The 18368-nt window shown below is 31.8% G+C and overlaps 2 protein-coding genes and 1 long non-coding RNA gene across 8 annotated transcripts in view; 1 reads left to right on the forward strand and 2 right to left on the reverse strand.

Moving 5' to 3' along the window:
* The window catches only part of LOC107741993 (equilibrative nucleoside transporter 1-like), a 24087-nt gene extending 14383 nt beyond the window's left edge, over nt 1-9704 (reverse strand). For 2 of the 4 annotated variants that reach the window (XM_016554839.1, XM_016554836.1), the window contains exon 1: nt 4116-4454. The gene's annotated coding sequence lies outside the window, so the exon portion shown is untranslated. Of the gene's footprint in view, nt 1-4115; nt 4455-7750; nt 7770-9627 lie in introns of those variants that run through there. The other 2 variants (XM_016554837.1, XM_016554838.1) reach the window with 2 other exon arrangements.
* Nucleotides 220-17156, forward strand: LOC107741996 (uncharacterized). Its single transcript, XR_001640262.1, has 3 exons — nt 220-407; nt 15144-15265; nt 17022-17156. It is a non-coding gene; the product is annotated as an uncharacterized LOC107741996 (long non-coding RNA).
* LOC107741995 (VIP peptides-like) lies at nt 11237-16983 on the reverse strand. 3 transcript variants are annotated; one of them, XM_016554840.1, is made up of 7 exons: nt 16871-16983; nt 15134-15246; nt 14468-14575; nt 14150-14254; nt 12353-12484; nt 11612-11653; nt 11237-11438 (listed from the first exon to the last, which is right to left on the reverse strand). In XM_016554840.1, exons 2-6 carry the CDS (start codon nt 15238-15240, stop codon nt 11650-11652), a joined length of 456 nt encoding a protein of 151 aa, XP_016410326.1. In that variant the 5' UTR covers nt 15241-15246; nt 16871-16983; the 3' UTR covers nt 11237-11438; nt 11612-11649. The 3 variants fall into 3 exon arrangements, with proteins under 3 accessions (XP_016410326.1, XP_016410328.1, XP_016410327.1); XM_016554842.1 differs by having other exon boundaries at nt 11608-11653; XM_016554841.1 differs by lacking the exon at nt 16871-16983 and having other exon boundaries at nt 15134-15259.
* Nucleotides 17157-18368: the final 1212 nt, after the last annotated feature.

Raw genomic sequence — 18368 nt, forward strand, 5'->3', positions numbered from 1 at the left:
TAACAATAGTTATGTTTTTATTCTGTTTTAATTATTGTTATTATTATTATTGTTGTTGAATAATATTATATATTATATATAATATATATTATTATATATTATTATTCTTAAAAAAAAGAAAGAAAAAAATCGTATATATTTATTTTTAATTAATAATGATTGACAATAATAATAATAAAAAATATTTATAATAACAGTTGGGTGAGTGACAACTACAATACCATATAAGACGCAGTTGTCAGAGACTACAAATCCCATGAGTCAATCTGTCATCAACAGGAATGACGTCATGAATACCGCTGGTTTTTTTGTCAATCAAATTAATGAATGAAAAATCATTGGTGACCCGAGGATCTGTTGATTTTGAGTGATGCTTGAGATGGATTCTACGACATTTACAATCAGAGGTAAGAAATCTTCGTAATTATTTCCGCATTTTCTTTTGTTCACTACTGAGGGAGCTAACTCTAGCAGTTTGAGTTACTGTTGTAATGTTAGATTGCACAGACATTGCCACAACGTAAATGTGTTTGCTGGGATGTTGGGTCCAGATGTGATTGTTTTATCCTCAGGAGATCTTTGATTGTAAAACTCATTATACAACAGTAGAACGCTGCCTATAACGCAGTTCAGACGGTAATAATCAGTGTTTGGTTGATTGACAGGTGAACAGGTGAATCTGAACTCATGTTGTAGTGATGCTGCCCTCTAGTGCTAGTAATGTATTGTACAGAAATATTGATGTATGGTGTCATTAAAAAAATAATAATATTATGGTATTTTTACGTTTTTTATTTTTATAAATAATAAAAATATCTCAAATAGGCATCAGTACAGATACTGTATGACTACTTTAGATAGCTTAGCATAGCTGTGTATGTGGAGAGCATTCCAGTATTTTTGCTTCCCATAATCTGGGATATTGTCAATATTGTCATTTATAATAATTTATCATTATAAAATGGTGAATGGGCATAAGTTACATTGCTCTCAGTGAAATTAATAATATTGTAATTGGTCCCATAATTCATAATCTGTAAATATGGCATGTTTTCAGCATTTTGAAAATTGAAAACCCGCCATGTAGTTTGATGATAAATGGATTAGTTATTCATTTTCAGGGGTCAGCAGTGATGTTTTTGTTGCTTGTCAAACAAGTAGTTTTGCCAATATTCTTTATTTATACAAAAAAATCAAACTATGTGAATTCTGTTTCTTTATATATTTTTTTATTCTATATTAATTAGTTGAGTGATGTCACAGTGTGTCACACACATCACTCAAACCATTAATGGACACTGATTAACTATAAATGATGATGATGATGATAATGATGATGGTTTAAGCTCAGTAAAGTGATTTGAGACTCTGTTGTGCTGTTGAGTCTGGTTTCAATTATTTACTATTTATTGTCAATTTCACAGTAGGACTGCACGATTATGACAAAAATCATAATTGTCGATTATTCCCTTGAAATTTAAATTGCGGTTATTAATCACGATTATCACAATTTACATTGAATGCTGTTTATACCATTGTTTGATGCAACTGCATGCCGTATTTCTATATGAAAATAAACGAGCTGAAAACACTAAATGAAAAACCAATAAATTGGTTTCTTCTTTAAATTATAAAAAAGTACAAATATGAATGGTATTATAGTGTTATACTAAAACTAAAATTAAAACAATGGAAAAACCCTTAAGATAACATGTAGAAAGAAAAAACATATCTTAAGCACGCAGAATAACATAAGTGGACTTTGAACGATTAATTGCCGCTTTGAACGATTACGTAATTGTGGCATCCATAATTGTAATCGCGATTAGAAATTTGATTCATTGTGCAGCCCTATTTCACATAGATCATATATATATATAGAGAGAGATAGAGGTTAGAGGTTTGATCAAATCACAGTCCCTATGAGTAACAGTAATCTTTGTCTTAGCAAACGCCAGTAATAAACTTTTAAAGCCATGAAGATATGCATGTAAACGACTCTCCTGAGCACCCTTTACTATTTATAACCTCTGAATACACGATCATTAAAATCCTCCACCCAACAACGGCCTCTCAGATCCTCGTTTGACTCCATCTGTAAGTCACGTATCCAGATCAGATACTTCTCACAGCAAGATGCGACATGTTTCCCGGCTCAGCTGGTTCATAGGAAAGCCTGATCTCAACTGTTTCTCCTGAACAATCTGTCGACTGACATGCATCAATTGCACTCATTCTGTGGGAAGACAATGAAAGCGTGAACTAATACACCTATCAAAACAAGCGGGGTCTGTTAATAGCGGCTTTGTTGGGTTTAGGAAGTTGCTGAGAAGTTCTTGAGACTTATCTTGACCTGCACTGTCGAATCAGAGGAAGAAAACAGCGCAGAAAGACTGGAAACGGAGCCGCTGGTGTTGAGAGAGCTGCGGATCTCACTGTGTTGATGACTGATTTCCTCTTTGACTCGCTCAGATTAACTACAAACTGCACAGAAGTCGTCGACTGAAATGTTGAGTGATATGGGTTTTCCAATGGCCGCTGGTGTTACATACGTAATATTATATGTTTTGGTGGCAAATGAGATACAAGAACACTTACTTTACACCATAATAACTTGATTAGTCAGGTCTGGATGATCTATCATCACCACACAATAGTTGTAAATTATTAATCAAAAAGATGCAAAAAAAATATCTGCAGCCTTCCTTTTATAGAATAAAAATAGTTTTTTACTCTTGAAAGATGACCAATACATAAATCAAATCAAAGTTTTATTTCACCACAAAAGCAATGGAAATTATATTTGCATAAAGAGAATTAAAATTATTTTACATTTTGGCATTATTTTCATGACAATAAAGCACGTTTCCAACTAGGGCTGCACGATAAATCGAAATGGAATCGAAATCGCGATTTGACAGAAGCTGCGATTGCCATGCGTATCTTTCAGTGAAGCACGGTTCTGTGATCAGCAGTAAATCTCCATCCAAAGGCCAGAGGGCGCTCTCGCGCTGAAACTCCAAATACGCCTCGCAGAAGAAACCCAGGAAATGCCTATCGCTGCAGCTGAATAAACAGAAGATTCCAACCCAAATTTTGTCCATTACTGTAACATAAGAAATATATATTTTTAAGTTATATATATTTACACACACACACACACACACACACACACAAATACAAATGTGTATGTGTTTAATTATTTTTAAAAATAAATAAATAAATTTTTATTGTTGTTTTCATGACAATAAAGCACATTTCGCATCACACATTTCACATTTTATTAGTTAAATAATAATTTTCTTTTTTATTGTATTATTTTTATGTAAATATAAGTTATTGTAAATGGTCTTTATTTTTAATAATTTTATCCCGTATTTTTTTGTATATTGCTTTTCACAATACACATTGTTTCAAAGCAGCTTTAGAAAAAAAACAATGTTATACTGTATATATATACAGTGGGTACGGAAAGTATTCAGACCCCCTTAAATTTTTCACTCTTTGTTATATTGCAGCCATTTGCTAAAATCATTTAAGTTAATTTTTTTTCCTCATTAATGTACACACAGCACCCCATATTGACAGAAAAACACAGAATTGTTGACATTTTTGCAGATTTTTCGTCTTTTGATTTCAGTCTGAGTCAGTTTTATTTATTATATATAATTTGTTTAATGTGTTACTTTCATGACAGTAAAGCACATTTCCCACCCATTTTTTATGTTATTTTTTAGAATTTAAATATATTTCATTTAATTAAATATATTTTATGTATGCAAAAATGTCACGAAAATAATGGGGAAAAAAATCTCAATTGTTCTAAAAGCTCTTTTTTTATTTTTTTATTTTTTTATTTTTTCAAATTTTATTTGTGTAGTGCTTTTCACGAGACATTCTTTCAAAGCAGCTTTAGAGAAAAAAAAATATATTTAAAAAAATCATTCTCTTGATTTATATTCTTGTACTGATGTGTCTTGTTGCAGGATTTTACACGACTGAATAGCTCTACATTGACACAACCAGTACAAAAGTATGTTAGTGAAACAGCAGCAACATATCTTCTTAACCCTCCATTTACAAATAACAATCGATCAGAAATGCTCTGCTCTTACCTTTACTGTTGAGAAACTTCATTCACTCATAACATAACAAACTTCATAACTCCAGCAGTAGTTCTGAGGCGTCTGCTCTCTCAGATCACTATTACGCAATGTTTTGTACGGGTATATGCCTGTTTCTGTCACGATTATGTCAGATTTTTGCCTGCTGTCTCAAAGAAACCAAATATTAGCTGTCTGTCTGTGTGGTAACACATACCAGCCACGATCTGTTTGGTGACAGTGATCAGCCACAGAAAGAGTTTGAACTTGTTGAAATACTGTAAACGTGTTATTTACTATGAGATGTTTGAATCAGCCTTGAACAGCGTTACTAAATGACGGATAGATCGACACATTACAATCACAGAACGTCACAATGAGGAAAAGGAACAGTTTCACTTGAAAAGCAAAGCTAATAAATCAATACAGTTCTGCCTGTGATACAATGCTGTTTGTCAGACTGATAGTTTGGAGAATCATTAACCGCCCAGAAGGGGTGTGATTATCCCTCATATTGATTAATCATTTATGCCAAATTAACCGTATTAATTGGTTACAATCACACTTTAATTCTGTCTGTGCTGTTGTGGAATATTATGATTTCTGTACTCTGATGAAATGATCCACAATAGCTATTATAAACCCATAATAGTTTTGACTAGTATTATTTTTACTTAATATTTTTTGGCTTAATTTTTAACATGACAAATGTGTAGTATTTTAAGCTTAACTATCACACGGTGCAAAGGTGAAAATAAATGTGATTATTTATGTAGCAAAGCAATTCATGATAATAAGAATAAACAATGTTACTTTCATAATGCGTATCATGGTTTGTGGCCCAAAACAGATGAAAATTAATGTGATTATTTAAAACGATACAAATAATGATGATAATAATAATTAATATTAAATATTATGCTTTCATAATGAATATGTATTGAGATGGCATGATAATGTCAGTTATTCAAAATAATTAATTCATCTTCCAATATTTTTCATTTTGTAAAAAAAATTTTGTATTTATTTTTTTTCTACTTAACATTTTTTATTTTAATTTTTAACATAAATGTGTATCATTTTAAACTTAATCACATGTAATAAAGATGAAAATAAATACCATTATTTAGATAGCAAAGCAATTAATGATAATAATAATAATTATTACAATTTTCATAATGCATATTGTTTTCTTCAGAAAGTAAAAAAATGCCAGTTGTTACTTAAAATAATTAATGAATCTTTCATTCATTTACTTTTTTTTTATTTTTATTTATTCTTTTCTACTTAACATTGTAAAAAATAGTTAATTAATCTGTCATTTAATATTTGATATTCAGTATCATAAATGATTATGTTTTAAAAATATATATATGTAATATATAGTATATAATATTATGTAACGTTATACTCACACTATATATATATATATATATACTATTAATAATAAGTATAATATTATTTACTTATATACTGTGTGTATATATATATATATATATATATATGTGTTGGGTACGGAAAGTATTCAGACCCCCTTACATTTTTCACTCTTTGTTATATTGCAGCCATTTGCTAAAATCATTTAAGTTCATTTTTTTTCCTCATTAATGTACACACAGCACCCCATATTGACAGAAAAACACAGAATTGTTGACATTTTTGCAGATTTATTAAAAGAGAAAAACTGAAATATCACATGGTCCTAAGTATTCAGACCCTTTGCTCAGTATTTAGTAGAAGCATCCTTTTGATCTAATACAGCCATGAGTCTTTTTGGGAAAGATGCAACAAGTTTTTCACACCTGGATTTGGGGATCCTCTGCCATTCCTCCTTGCAGATCCTCTCCAGTTCTGTCAGGTTGGATGGTAAACGTTGGTGGACAGCCATTTTTAGGTCTCTCCAGAGATGCTCAATTGGGTTTAAGTCAGGGCTCTGGCTGGGCCATTCAAGAACAGTCACAGAGTTGTTGTGAAGCCACTCCTTCGTTATTTTAGCTGTGTGCTTAGGGTCATTGTCTTGTTGGAAGGTAAACCTTCGGCCCAGTCTGAGGTCTTGAGCACTCTGGAGAAGGTTTTCGTCCAGGATATCCCTGTACTTGGCTGCATTCATCTTTCCCTCGATTGCAACCAGTCGTCCTGTCCCTGCAGCTGAAAAACACCCCCACAGCATGATGCTGCCACCACCATGCTTCACTGTTGGGACTGTATTGGACAGGTGATGAGCAGTGCCTGGTTTTCTCCACACATACCGCTTAGAATTAAGGCCAAAAAGTTCTGTCTTGGTCTCATCAGACCAGAGAATCTTATTTCTCACCATCTTGGAGTCCTTCGGGTGTTTTTTAGCAAACTCCATGCGGGTTTTCATGTGTCTTGCACTGAGGAGAGGCTTCCGTTGGGCCACTCTGCCATAAAGCCCCGACTGGTGGAGGGCTGCAGTGATGGTTGACTTTCTACAACTTTCTCCCATCTCCCGACTGCATCTCTGGAGCTCAGTCACAGTGATCTTTGGGTTCTTCTTTACCTCTCTCACCAAGGCTCTTCTCCCCCGATAGCTCAGTTTGGCCTGACGGCCAGCTCTAGGAAGGGTTCTGGTCGTCCCAAACTTCTTCCATTTAAGGATTATGGAGGCCACTGTGCTCTTAGGAACCTTAAGTGCAGCAGAAATTTTTTTGTAACCTTGGTCAGATCTGTGCCTTGCCACAATTCTGTCTCTGAGTTCTTCAGGCAGTTCCTTTGACCTCATGATTCTCATTTGCTCTGACATGCACTGTGAGCTGTAAGGTCTTATATAGACAGGTGTGTGGCTTTCCTGATCAAGTCCAATCAGTATAATCAAACAGAGCTGGACTCAAATGAAGGTGTAGAACCATCTCAAGGATGATCAGAAGAAATGGACAGCACCTGAGTTAAATATGTGAGTGTCACAGCAAAGGGTCTGAATATTTAGGACCATGTGATATTTCAGTTTTTGTTTTTTAATAAATCTGCAAAAATGTCAACAATTCTGTGTTTTTCTGTCAATATGGGGTGCTGTGTGTACATTAATGAGGAAAAAAAATTAACTTAAATGATTTTAGCAAATGGCTGCAATATAACAAAGAGTGAAAAATTTAAGGGGGTCTGAATACTTTCCGTACCCACTGTATATATCAGATTCGTCTTTTGATTTCAGTCTGAGTCAGTTTTATTTATTATATATAATTTGTTTAATGTGTTACTTTCATGACAGTAAAGCACATTTCCCACCCATTTTTTATGTTATTTTTTAGAATTTAAATATATTTCATTTAATTAAATATATTTTATGTATGCAAAAATGTCACGAAAATAATGGGGAAAAAAATCTCAATTGTTCTAAAAGCTCTTTTTTTATTTTTTTATTTTTTTATTTTTTCAAATTTTATTTGTGTAGTGCTTTTCACGAGACATTCTTTCAAAGCAGCTTTAGAGAAAAAAAAATATATTTAAAAAAATCATTCTCTTGATTTATATTCTTGTACTGATGTGTCTTGTTGCAGGATTTTACACGACTGAATAGCTCTACATTGACACAACCAGTACAAAAGTATGTTAGTGAAACAGCAGCAACATATCTTCTTAACCCTCCATTTACAAATAACAATCGATCAGAAATGCTCTGCTCTTACCTTTACTGTTGAGAAACTTCATTCACTCATAACATAACAAACTTCATAACTCCAGCAGTAGTTCTGAGGCGTCTGCTCTCTCAGATCACTATTACGCAATGTTTTGTACGGGTATATGCCTGTTTCTGTCACGATTATGTCAGATTTTTGCCTGCTGTCTCAAAGAAACCAAATATTAGCTGTCTGTCTGTGTGGTAACACATACCAGCCACGATCTGTTTGGTGACAGTGATCAGCCACAGAAAGAGTTTGAACTTGTTGAAATACTGTAAACGTGTTATTTACTATGAGATGTTTGAATCAGCCTTGAACAGCGTTACTAAATGACGGATAGATCGACACATTACAATCACAGAACGTCACAATGAGGAAAAGGAACAGTTTCACTTGAAAAGCAAAGCTAATAAATCAATACAGTTCTGCCTGTGATACAATGCTGTTTGTCAGACTGATAGTTTGGAGAATCATTAACCGCCCAGAAGGGGTGTGATTATCCCTCATATTGATTAATCATTTATGCCAAATTAACCGTATTAATTGGTTACAATCACACTTTAATTCTGTCTGTGCTGTTGTGGAATATTATGATTTCTGTACTCTGATGAAATGATCCACAATAGCTATTATAAACCCATAATAGTTTTGACTAGTATTATTTTTACTTAATATTTTTTGGCTTAATTTTTAACATGACAAATGTGTAGTATTTTAAGCTTAACTATCACACGGTGCAAAGGTGAAAATAAATGTGATTATTTATGTAGCAAAGCAATTCATGATAATAAGAATAAACAATGTTACTTTCATAATGCGTATCATGGTTTGTGGCCCAAAACAGATGAAAATTAATGTGATTATTTAAAACGATACAAATAATGATGATAATAATAATTAATATTAAATATTATGCTTTCATAATGAATATGTATTGAGATGGCATGATAATGTCAGTTATTCAAAATAATTAATTCATCTTCCAATATTTTTCATTTTGTAAAAAAAATTTTGTATTTATTTTTTTTCTACTTAACATTTTTTATTTTAATTTTTAACATAAATGTGTATCATTTTAAACTTAATCACATGTAATAAAGATGAAAATAAATACCATTATTTAGATAGCAAAGCAATTAATGATAATAATAATAATTATTACAATTTTCATAATGCATATTGTTTTCTTCAGAAAGTAAAAAAATGCCAGTTGTTACTTAAAATAATTAATGAATCTTTCATTCATTTACTTTTTTTTTATTTTTATTTATTCTTTTCTACTTAACATTGTAAAAAATAGTTAATTAATCTGTCATTTAATATTTGATATTCAGTATCATAAATGATTATGTTTTAAAAATATATATATGTAATATATAGTATATAATATTATGTAACGTTATACTCACACTATATATATATATATATATACTATTAATAATAAGTATAATATTATTTACTTATATACTGTGTGTATATATATATATATATATAATATATATATATATATGTGTGTGTATTTATAATAATTAATAATAAAATAAAATAATACATAAAATAAATTAATATTTTAAATAATTAATAATAATAATAATTATAATAAAGAATAAAGATATATATTATTAGAAAATATATTACATAATATTATAATATTATTTATATGTTTTATTTGACATCAGTGGATGACATGTTTTATGTAAAGAAAAAAAGAAAATCAGTTTAAGGAGGCAAAGACGACTTATTTCACTAGTATTGATTGGTATTGTGTCAGTCATCAACCTATCAATAATGCGCAGAATAATCTGTTCCCTGACCATCTGTCAACACACTCAAAACATAAAATGCACATTAATAGAAAGCGTATAAAGTCAAAGCAGCCCTACCTGCAACAGCTGTGCGTGTGTTTGAACTCTGTTCTGCACAGCAGTAGTTCAAAGAGCGTCAGGGCTCTTATCTGCAGGAATGCTCTCAATGAGTGAGAGCTGACCACTATCAGCAGCAGCAAGGCCTAATCACTGCAGGGTCAAAGGTCAGCGTGAGCCGAGGGGATGTCCTGCTTTCTGTCCACTCACCGTTAGATTCACAGGTTGACCTGCAGCTGCATGTCTGTATGACTGACCCAAACCCAAATAAAGCATCAGATACTGCTTCAAAACCTCTACTGATTGATTTGAATGGCATTTTTCTCTAGCAGTTGCTAGGGTGTTTTGGGTAGTCATTAGGTGAAAATGATTGCATGCACTGGATTCCTGATTACTCTGCAAAGACGTGTGACACAACAGAAAATGTGGCATTTTGTACCACTCATCCTTGCTGGTATGGTGTTTAAACCCAGTTTTTTGTCTTGAAAAAACATTTTTGTCCCAGTTTTGTGCAAACAGGATATTGCAAAATGTGCCTACTGTGCAGCCTATATATAATGAATAGTGTGGAGTGATGCTTTTCCAAAACCAGCCGTTGATTTTTTTGTGATTTGCCGCCTTCTGCTGGATAGATGGTGATACTGTGGTCATGATTGAATAATAATGCCTATGTTTGTACAATTTAAGACTGATAATTAAAAAGTATTTGAAACAAACTTTAAACATAAAAGCGTGAAAGCAATACAAACTGTGCAACTATTAAGATGCTTTTCTGCACTTTTTATTTATTTATTTATTTATACACACACTCCTGGGGTCTGTTTCATTAAACAAGTTTACCAAATAAGCCAGGTTTATTTCAGTCTGACTTATTGTCAGTTGATTCAGTTCAAAATAAGTCAGACTTACTGAAATAAGCCTGGCTTATTTGGTAAACTTGTTTTATGAAACAGGCCCCTGGAATGTTTGGTTATGTGTAAAAAATATAATAAAATAAGTTACAATCATAAATAAATAAATAAAGCAAGCAAGCAAGCTTAGGGTGGAATCTGTTCATAATTGAACCTAGAAAAATGTATGGAAACTTGGAATTTTTTTTAAATAAAATTACAGCTGTGACTATTTATCTCACTTTTTTGTCTTTAGAATTGTGGGTTTAAAGTATATTTTGTGTAAAGTATATTGTATTTTATTTTATTGTAACATTTATTTTAAGTTACAAAAATGTCTATAGTATTAATTTTAGCATCAGTTTCTATTTTTGGTCAATAATAACAATACTAACCCTGTTTTTCATCTTGCAGTTCTGACTTTTTCTGAGTTTACTGTATATCTCACAATGTTTTGACTCAGAATTGCAACAAAAAAGTCAGAATCATTAGTTTAAAAGTCTAAAAGATTAACAGTAATTATTATTATTATTATTATTAATCCTGTGACAGAATCAAGCTTTCATATTATAAATGGATTTAAAGAATCACATCCACCAGAGATTTTTCTGGTGATTTGATGATATCGTGAAATTGACCACAGAATAAAGTTAACCAGTAGGAATGACAGCAGCAGACAAAACTGTTTTTACAAACATGATCATTTTAATTGGTTTGATTTCAATTATCAAGAGTGACTGCGGTCAAAATAGATTCCTCTAGACATAACAGCATTAGTCAGCCAACAGCAAACAGACGTGTCATTCCCACTGATTCATTCACTGACACGCTCGTTCAGTTTGTGTTGTGTTTAGTGCTGTTAACTCAATTTCAGCTGTAATAGATTGTGTAAGCTTGAATATATAATGATGGCGAAATCTTGAAGCTGTGCGTCCACATCACCTACACAACACCAGGAAAACAGCTGCATTACATCAGATTTGACTGGACAACTATATGTGATTAAGAAGAGATCAATCAGAGACTTCAAATTGATTATTAAGCCATAATTCTTAATTTAAAAAGCCATACACTTAAAAAAGTACCATGTAGCCACAAGACATTTACGCACTTACATGTCGAAGAGCACAGGCAGCGTTTGAACAGGAGTGCATCACCTAAACCAGATCAAAATAGATAATACATTTTTTATAATGAAAAATTACATGCATTCACATTGCAAAAGAGGAAACAAAAAATGTTTTTTATGTTTTCTAAATTAGTCATGGGTGATATGACTAAAATCTTATACCACAGTATAATACATTTTATTGTTTTTTATTTTTATAACTAAAACACTGAATAGTCTTCACTGTATGAATCAGATTTGAACTGAATCTTATTAAAGATCCAATAGAGAACAGTTAGTGATTTTGTCTTTTGTTGTTTGATTAACGTTAATGACAGGCTGAGGCAGATAAATTAGGCTGCTGTCACTTTAAGACTGACTGCACAGATCCAATATACTGACAAACATCCATTTTTCACCCCTTACTGTTTGTTTTTTTAACACTTAACCAACTGTGTTTACGTGAATACTCCACACGACTGGCATTTTGGCATAATTGTGTGTGCGTTTGACCATTCAAGCGCAATAAGATGCGAAAGAGAATTCGCGATCGCATGCTGTCTTTAGAGAGAGGCGCGTTCTGTACGCACGGTCAATGTTAGCGCATGAGCGTCGCATTGCTAAGGTTTTCCGGGTGTTTGCTTGTAGTCTCTGTGATATTCTGGATCCTTCAGTGTGATTCGATGTGATTATTGTGCTGTTTTATCGCACCAGTAATAGTGATGCTCGACTTCTTTTCAAGCCGTACCTCCTTTTTCCTGCCAGAACAGAGTTGAGGTATTTCTTGGCCGCCATCTGTTTGCGGTAGCGGCTGTAGTTGTCTGTGAAGACGGCATCTGAGTGACGTTTCACAGGCATCTGCTCCATGCCCAGCTCATCACTACAGCAGACAGACAGAAAAATGAACCCCACTGTTCACTCACCTCCTGCTGCCTCATTATTAAAAGCTTAATTAAATCAGCGTCACAACAGATACCGCATTACCTCGAGATACTTAGCACATTCAGTTTGCCATCCAGACATATTTAACCTGTTAACTGTCATATATAAACCATTTTGAAACAGACATTGTGCTTCCATGGAAATGGTATTTTAAATCATTTTAGCAGGCTCCTCCCCCTAGTGGGCGGTGTCAAGTGTCATATTACAAAATTTACTACAATACTAATCAAGAATGTTTCTAATCTTGTCCAATTATATATATCGTTGGAAGGGTCTGAGTCTCAAGGTTCCATATTTGGTGGTTATTTTGTGAGAAAAGTAATATTGTGACAAAAAGGTATAAATGTGTCTGGAAAATGCGTTCAGTGGAGTTTCACCTGGTGGCTATTTTTGGTATTGCGCCTAAACAAAATCTCACGGGAGCCTCAATTTTTGTAATATGAACTTCAAATTTAGATCATAATTTATTTATACATGCGGCTTTGATTTCCAAATCACATATTTTAGTAGTCATCATAAATTAGATATCATTTGAAAGCTTACCTGAATTTTTGTAATGTGAACTTCAAATGTGGAATTAGACATGTGGCTTCCCTATCACATAATTTAGTAATCATTGTAAATTAGGTATCATTTGAAATCTTAAACACTCAAAATTCACCCTGTGAAACCGTTTTTGAAATCAGAAATTGTGTATAACATGTAAGTTGCACTTTAGGATCATTTAAGCAGGCTCCTCCCCCTAGTGGGCGGTGTCAAGTGTCCTATTACAAAATGTACTAAAATATATATATATATATATATATATTTTTTTTTTTTATCACAGCTTCTTCTTTTATTAAATCTTGACAAATCATGTATCATTGGAAAGGTCTGAGTCTCAAGGTTACATATTTGGTGGTTATTTCATGATATTGAGACAAAAATTTGTAAATTTGTGACTGGAAAATATGTTCAGTGGTGTTTGGGTTGGTATAGATCCTAAACGAAATCGCACATGAGCCTCAATTTTTGTAATAACAACTTCAAATTTGGAATGTAATTTATTTAGACATGTGGCTTTGATTTCCCTATCACATATTTTAGTAATCAACATAAATTAGGTATCATTCGAAAGCTTAAACACTCAAAATTCATCATATGAAACCGTGTTGAAATTTGAAATTGCATTACCAAGAAAATGGTACTTTAAATCATTTTAGTGGGCGGTGTCAAGTGTCATATTACAAAATTGACTACAATTATTTCTTTCTTAATCAGAACTTTTCCTAAACTTGACAAAACACATATCGTTGGAAAGGTCTGAGTCTCAAGGTTATTTTGTGATAACAGTGATATTGTGATAGAAATTTATAAAAGGGAAACAGGAATATACGTTCAGTGGAGTTTGGGTGTCACCCGGTGGCTATTTTTGGTGCAACGCCTAAAAAAAATCTCATAGGAACCTCAATTTTTGTAATGTCAACTTCAAATTTAGAACATAATTTATTTAGACATATTGCATTTTTTTTTTTTAGCAATTTTAGATTCTAATTATTATTTTATGTAAAATAAAAACAGTACAGTACTTTACTTAAGCCATCTACTGTATGGCCATGTTTACCTGACTCTCTTTGCAAGTAAAGACTCCAGATATTCTTTAGCAGACAGTTGGCCGAGCAGTTTGCTGTATCCGCTCGTGAACAGTCCATCAGCGTGTCTGGATGGTCTAAAAGGAATACAGATAAAAAACACTTTTTATTTTATTGTAAGATGGTCTTCAGTGCTTTCTCATAAACTCAAAGTTGTTTGTCTCCACAAAAGATCTTCCTCATCATCACATTTACAGCTGTAGTCTTTCCTCTGGAAATGGATCTATAATATTTTTTACGAGAGAGTAAATGGAAGCCATTGCTAATGTCATGGTGTTGCTTTCACGAACCTCTCGATGGTGTTTGCGAGTTCATACAGCAGTTTATACGCCTCCAGATCCTGTAGTGACGAGTCTCTCGTCCAGTCGAGGTCTCCGTCTTCATCGAGAGCACCTGGTCTGGAAAGAATTAAGATGCAAATTACAAACTATGTCCTTCATGCAAATAAGATTGTTCAAAGAACTGATCATTTGTTGCAGTCATTTTTACAAGTATATTACACTTTTGCATATTTATTTTTTTATATAATTTATGAATGAATTTCAGAAATAAAAATGAAATCAAAAAAGGAAGTCTGTATACCGACCAATATATGTATATGTGTGTGTAAATTGTGAGTTAACTACAATAATGCAAATTTTGGATTTTAAAATACAAAATGAACCAATAATGACATAAAATATAGAAATATATATTGCTTTAAATTAAACCTATTTTATATCATTATGGGTTAGTTTTGCATTGTGACATTTTCATATATTTCATTTTTTTTCCCATGAAATTTTGGGATTAAATTAATATATATAATATAAATTTAAGTACATTTTGAAAACAATAATACAAAATAATTTAGTTTAATTTATAATCTAGTATTATGAAATCTATACATTCATCTTAATAAAAAAACCCCGAAATAATCGATAATACCTGTACATGAATAGTGTGTTATGTCTCACCTGATGTCAGGATATGCAGAGATGGCAGGCAGTGCAAGAGTCCTGCAGCAGAAGACGCCACAGATGGCCATCAGGAGGAGCGTCTGGCAGCTGCTCAGTGAAATCATGGCTTTCTGCAGACATTTAAACCAGGTCAGAACAAACATCTGCATTAGACTGAATATTCAGATTGATTTGTCTTTTCTTTTGATAGCAATTTACCTGTTTGTGCATATCTGGCACTTGATAATTAACAGCAATTTGAGCTTTTTTTGAGATTTTAGATTAAAATTACATGAAAAATAAAATGGAAAATCTATTTTAGTTGCTGTAATTAGTTGTTATTTTAAGCTTTTTTCCCCCAGTTTATTTTAATGATTAACAAATGCATTTATAAAAGTACACGTCTAATGTAGTTTCCCAATTAACATTTTACTTTAATAAATGCACATAAATTTGAAAGGTGAAATTTGTAAATGAAGTTTTTTTTTAACGATATATATTATATAATCATTAAAAATGCATTTATAAATTGTTAAAATACCCCATGTACTTTCCCAATTAACAGAAGCACAAAAAAAAACGTTTTATTTTAATAAATGCACATACATTTTAAATGTGAAATTTGTAAATAAAGCACTCAACTACCCATAAATGTTTTTAAAACTTTGAATTTTTCTAAACAATATAAATGATATAATGATTAACAAATGCATTTGTAAAATGTAAATTAAATAAAATGTAGTTTCCCATTTAACATAAGATCATAAAACATTTTATTTTAATAGATGTACATAAATTTAAAATATTTAGTTTAAAAAAGCAAATAAAGTAGCCAAATACCCATAAATGTTTTTAAAAGTTTGCATTTTTCTACCAATATATATATATATTATATAATGAATAACAAACGCATTTATAAAAGTAAAAATATCCCATGTAGTTTCCGAATTAACAGCTCAAAAACATTTTATTTTAATAAATGCAAAAAATATAATAAATAAAGAAATAAATAAATGCACATAACTTTGAAATGTGACATTTTTCTAACAATATATATTACATAAATGCATTTATAAAAGTTAAAATATCCCATGTAGTTCCCTAGTTAATATAAGCTCAAAAACATTTTATTTTAATAAATGTACATAAATTTGAAATATTTCGTTTTTAAAAAATAAACTACAAACAAATGTTTTTGAAACTTTGCATTTTTTTAACAATATATATTATATGTGACCCTGGAGCACAAAAGCAGTGTTAAGTCGCTGGGGTATATTTGTAGCAATAGCCAACAATACATTGTATGGGTCAAAATTATACATTTTTCTTTTATACCAAAAATCATTAGGATATTAAGTAAAGATCATGTTCCATGAAGATATTTTGTAAATTTCTTACTGTAAATATATCAAAACTTAATTTTTGATTAGTAATATGCATTGCTAAGAACTTCATTTGGACAACTTTAAAGATTATTTTCTCAATATTTAGATTTTTTTGCACCCTCAGATTCCAGATTTTCAAATAGTTGTATCTCAGCCAAATATTGTCCTATCCTAACAAACCATACATCAATGAAAGCTTATTTATTCAGCTTTCATATGATGTATAAATCTCAATTTCGAAAAATTGGCCCTTATGACTGGTTTTGTGGTCCAGGGTCACATATAATGATTAAGAAATGCATTTATAAAAGTTCAGATATCCTATGTAGCTTCTACACACACAAATAAGACTGAAGAATCGAGTACTCACGGTCAGGATGTGTTTCCAGCTGTGCTGTTATATATGATCTCTGACACCTGTATGGATGAAGAATAGTTTCCTCGGCTCAGTTCCCGTCTGTCTTTCTCTCTCTGTCTCCTGACCGCCGCTTTTATACACCTGATTATTCACGTTACTGAAGACTCTCAGTGTCTGTCCTGCGTCACACGGTCCCGTAGGATACACCCAATGGTGATCTGGTGGTCAAACTCAAATTGGGTTTCTCGGAAAGACTGAAAATGACACCGACTCATTTTTCTGTATAATACTTAAACGATGTTCACTCCAGTTTCTTTTGGGTTATTTACTGTGCTTTCTAATAAAAAAAATGCATTGTTTAATTGAAGTACCTTTTCGACGTCTAAATGAGTTGAGGTTAAGACGGTCTCCGGTGGTAATTGGGCATCTTCATTAGATTGTGAAAGGTATGACGTGATGTGAGTTGTATCAGAGTCATTATAGAAGCATCGGTCAATCGTATTACAGAATTCTGCAGGTCTGCTAATCTAATATGACTGCACCCACACTGTATTCAGGTCAGTGTACAGTACAACAGGTCATTTCAGGTCGCAATATAACCGTCTGGAACTAAACAACATAAATATAAAACCAAACTATAAGCGATTCTGTAACTGATTACATTAATAAATGCATTGGTTTTTGTGCTTACCCATACAAATCCTGTTGTCAGGGTGTTGCTATGGGGTTGCTAAAGGGTGTTTGCTAAGTCTTTGTGATATTTTGTACATTTATGCTGATTTAATTACAATAATGCAACTTTTGAATAGAATTGTAATGAAATAAGGCAAAATGAACCCATAATGATTGGTTTCATTTAAAATAATTTACATCATTTATCATTTATATTTCAGAATAGTTTAAATTTTGATTTGATTTGATAATTATTTTAATTATTTAATAATCATTTATTATAATAATGTATTTTTCATGTGATTTTTGGGGTGAAATTAACTTTGAAAACACTGAAACAATTATGAAAACACTATTCATTAATATTATTATTATTCTTTTTTTTTTTTGTTAACTAAAATATGAATATGTGTGAAAATAATTTGGTTTAATTTATAGTATAATAGAATATTATACATTAATCTTAATTTAAAAGTCTATATTTTAAAGTAACTTATAAATAATACCTGTACATTGATTGTGTTTTATGTGTTTTATGGAACTTAACAGCATTAATATAGAACAAAAATATTTATGGTTCTATAAAATGATAATTCTATAATTGAAGGCATTGTTTTTTATGCTTCCCCATGCAAAGCCTGTTGCCAGAGTGTTGCTTTATGGTTGCTGTGGTGTTCCAAGTGTTTTTAGTGTGTTGCTATGCAGTTGCTATGGTGTTTCAAGTGTTTGTAGTGTGTTGCGTTAACTTGCATATGTTTGTAATGTTTTGCTATGCTGTTCCATATGTTTGTAATGTGTTGCTATGGTGTTGCATATGTTTGTAGTGTGTTGCTATGCT

This window comes from Sinocyclocheilus rhinocerous, unplaced genomic scaffold (genome assembly GCF_001515625.1).
Source record: "Sinocyclocheilus rhinocerous isolate Xijiao unplaced genomic scaffold, SAMN03320098_v1.1 scaffold586, whole genome shotgun sequence".
NCBI classification, from domain to species: domain Eukaryota; kingdom Metazoa; phylum Chordata; class Actinopteri; order Cypriniformes; family Cyprinidae; genus Sinocyclocheilus; species Sinocyclocheilus rhinocerous.

Bases quoted from the DNA above. Each gene is read 5' to 3' on its own strand.
- LOC107741995 (XM_016554840.1), bottom strand. From the start codon at position 15,240: ATGATTTCACTGAGCAGCTGCCAGACGCTCCTCCTGATGGCCATCTGT. The intron at 14,576-15,133 runs GTGAGACATAAC...AATTCTTTCCAG, and splicing joins TCTGCATATCCTGACATCAG to ACCAGGTGCTCTCGATGAAG. The intron at 14,255-14,467 runs GTTCGTGAAAGC...TATTCCTTTTAG, and splicing joins CTCGCAAACACCATCGAGAG to ACCATCCAGACACGCTGATG.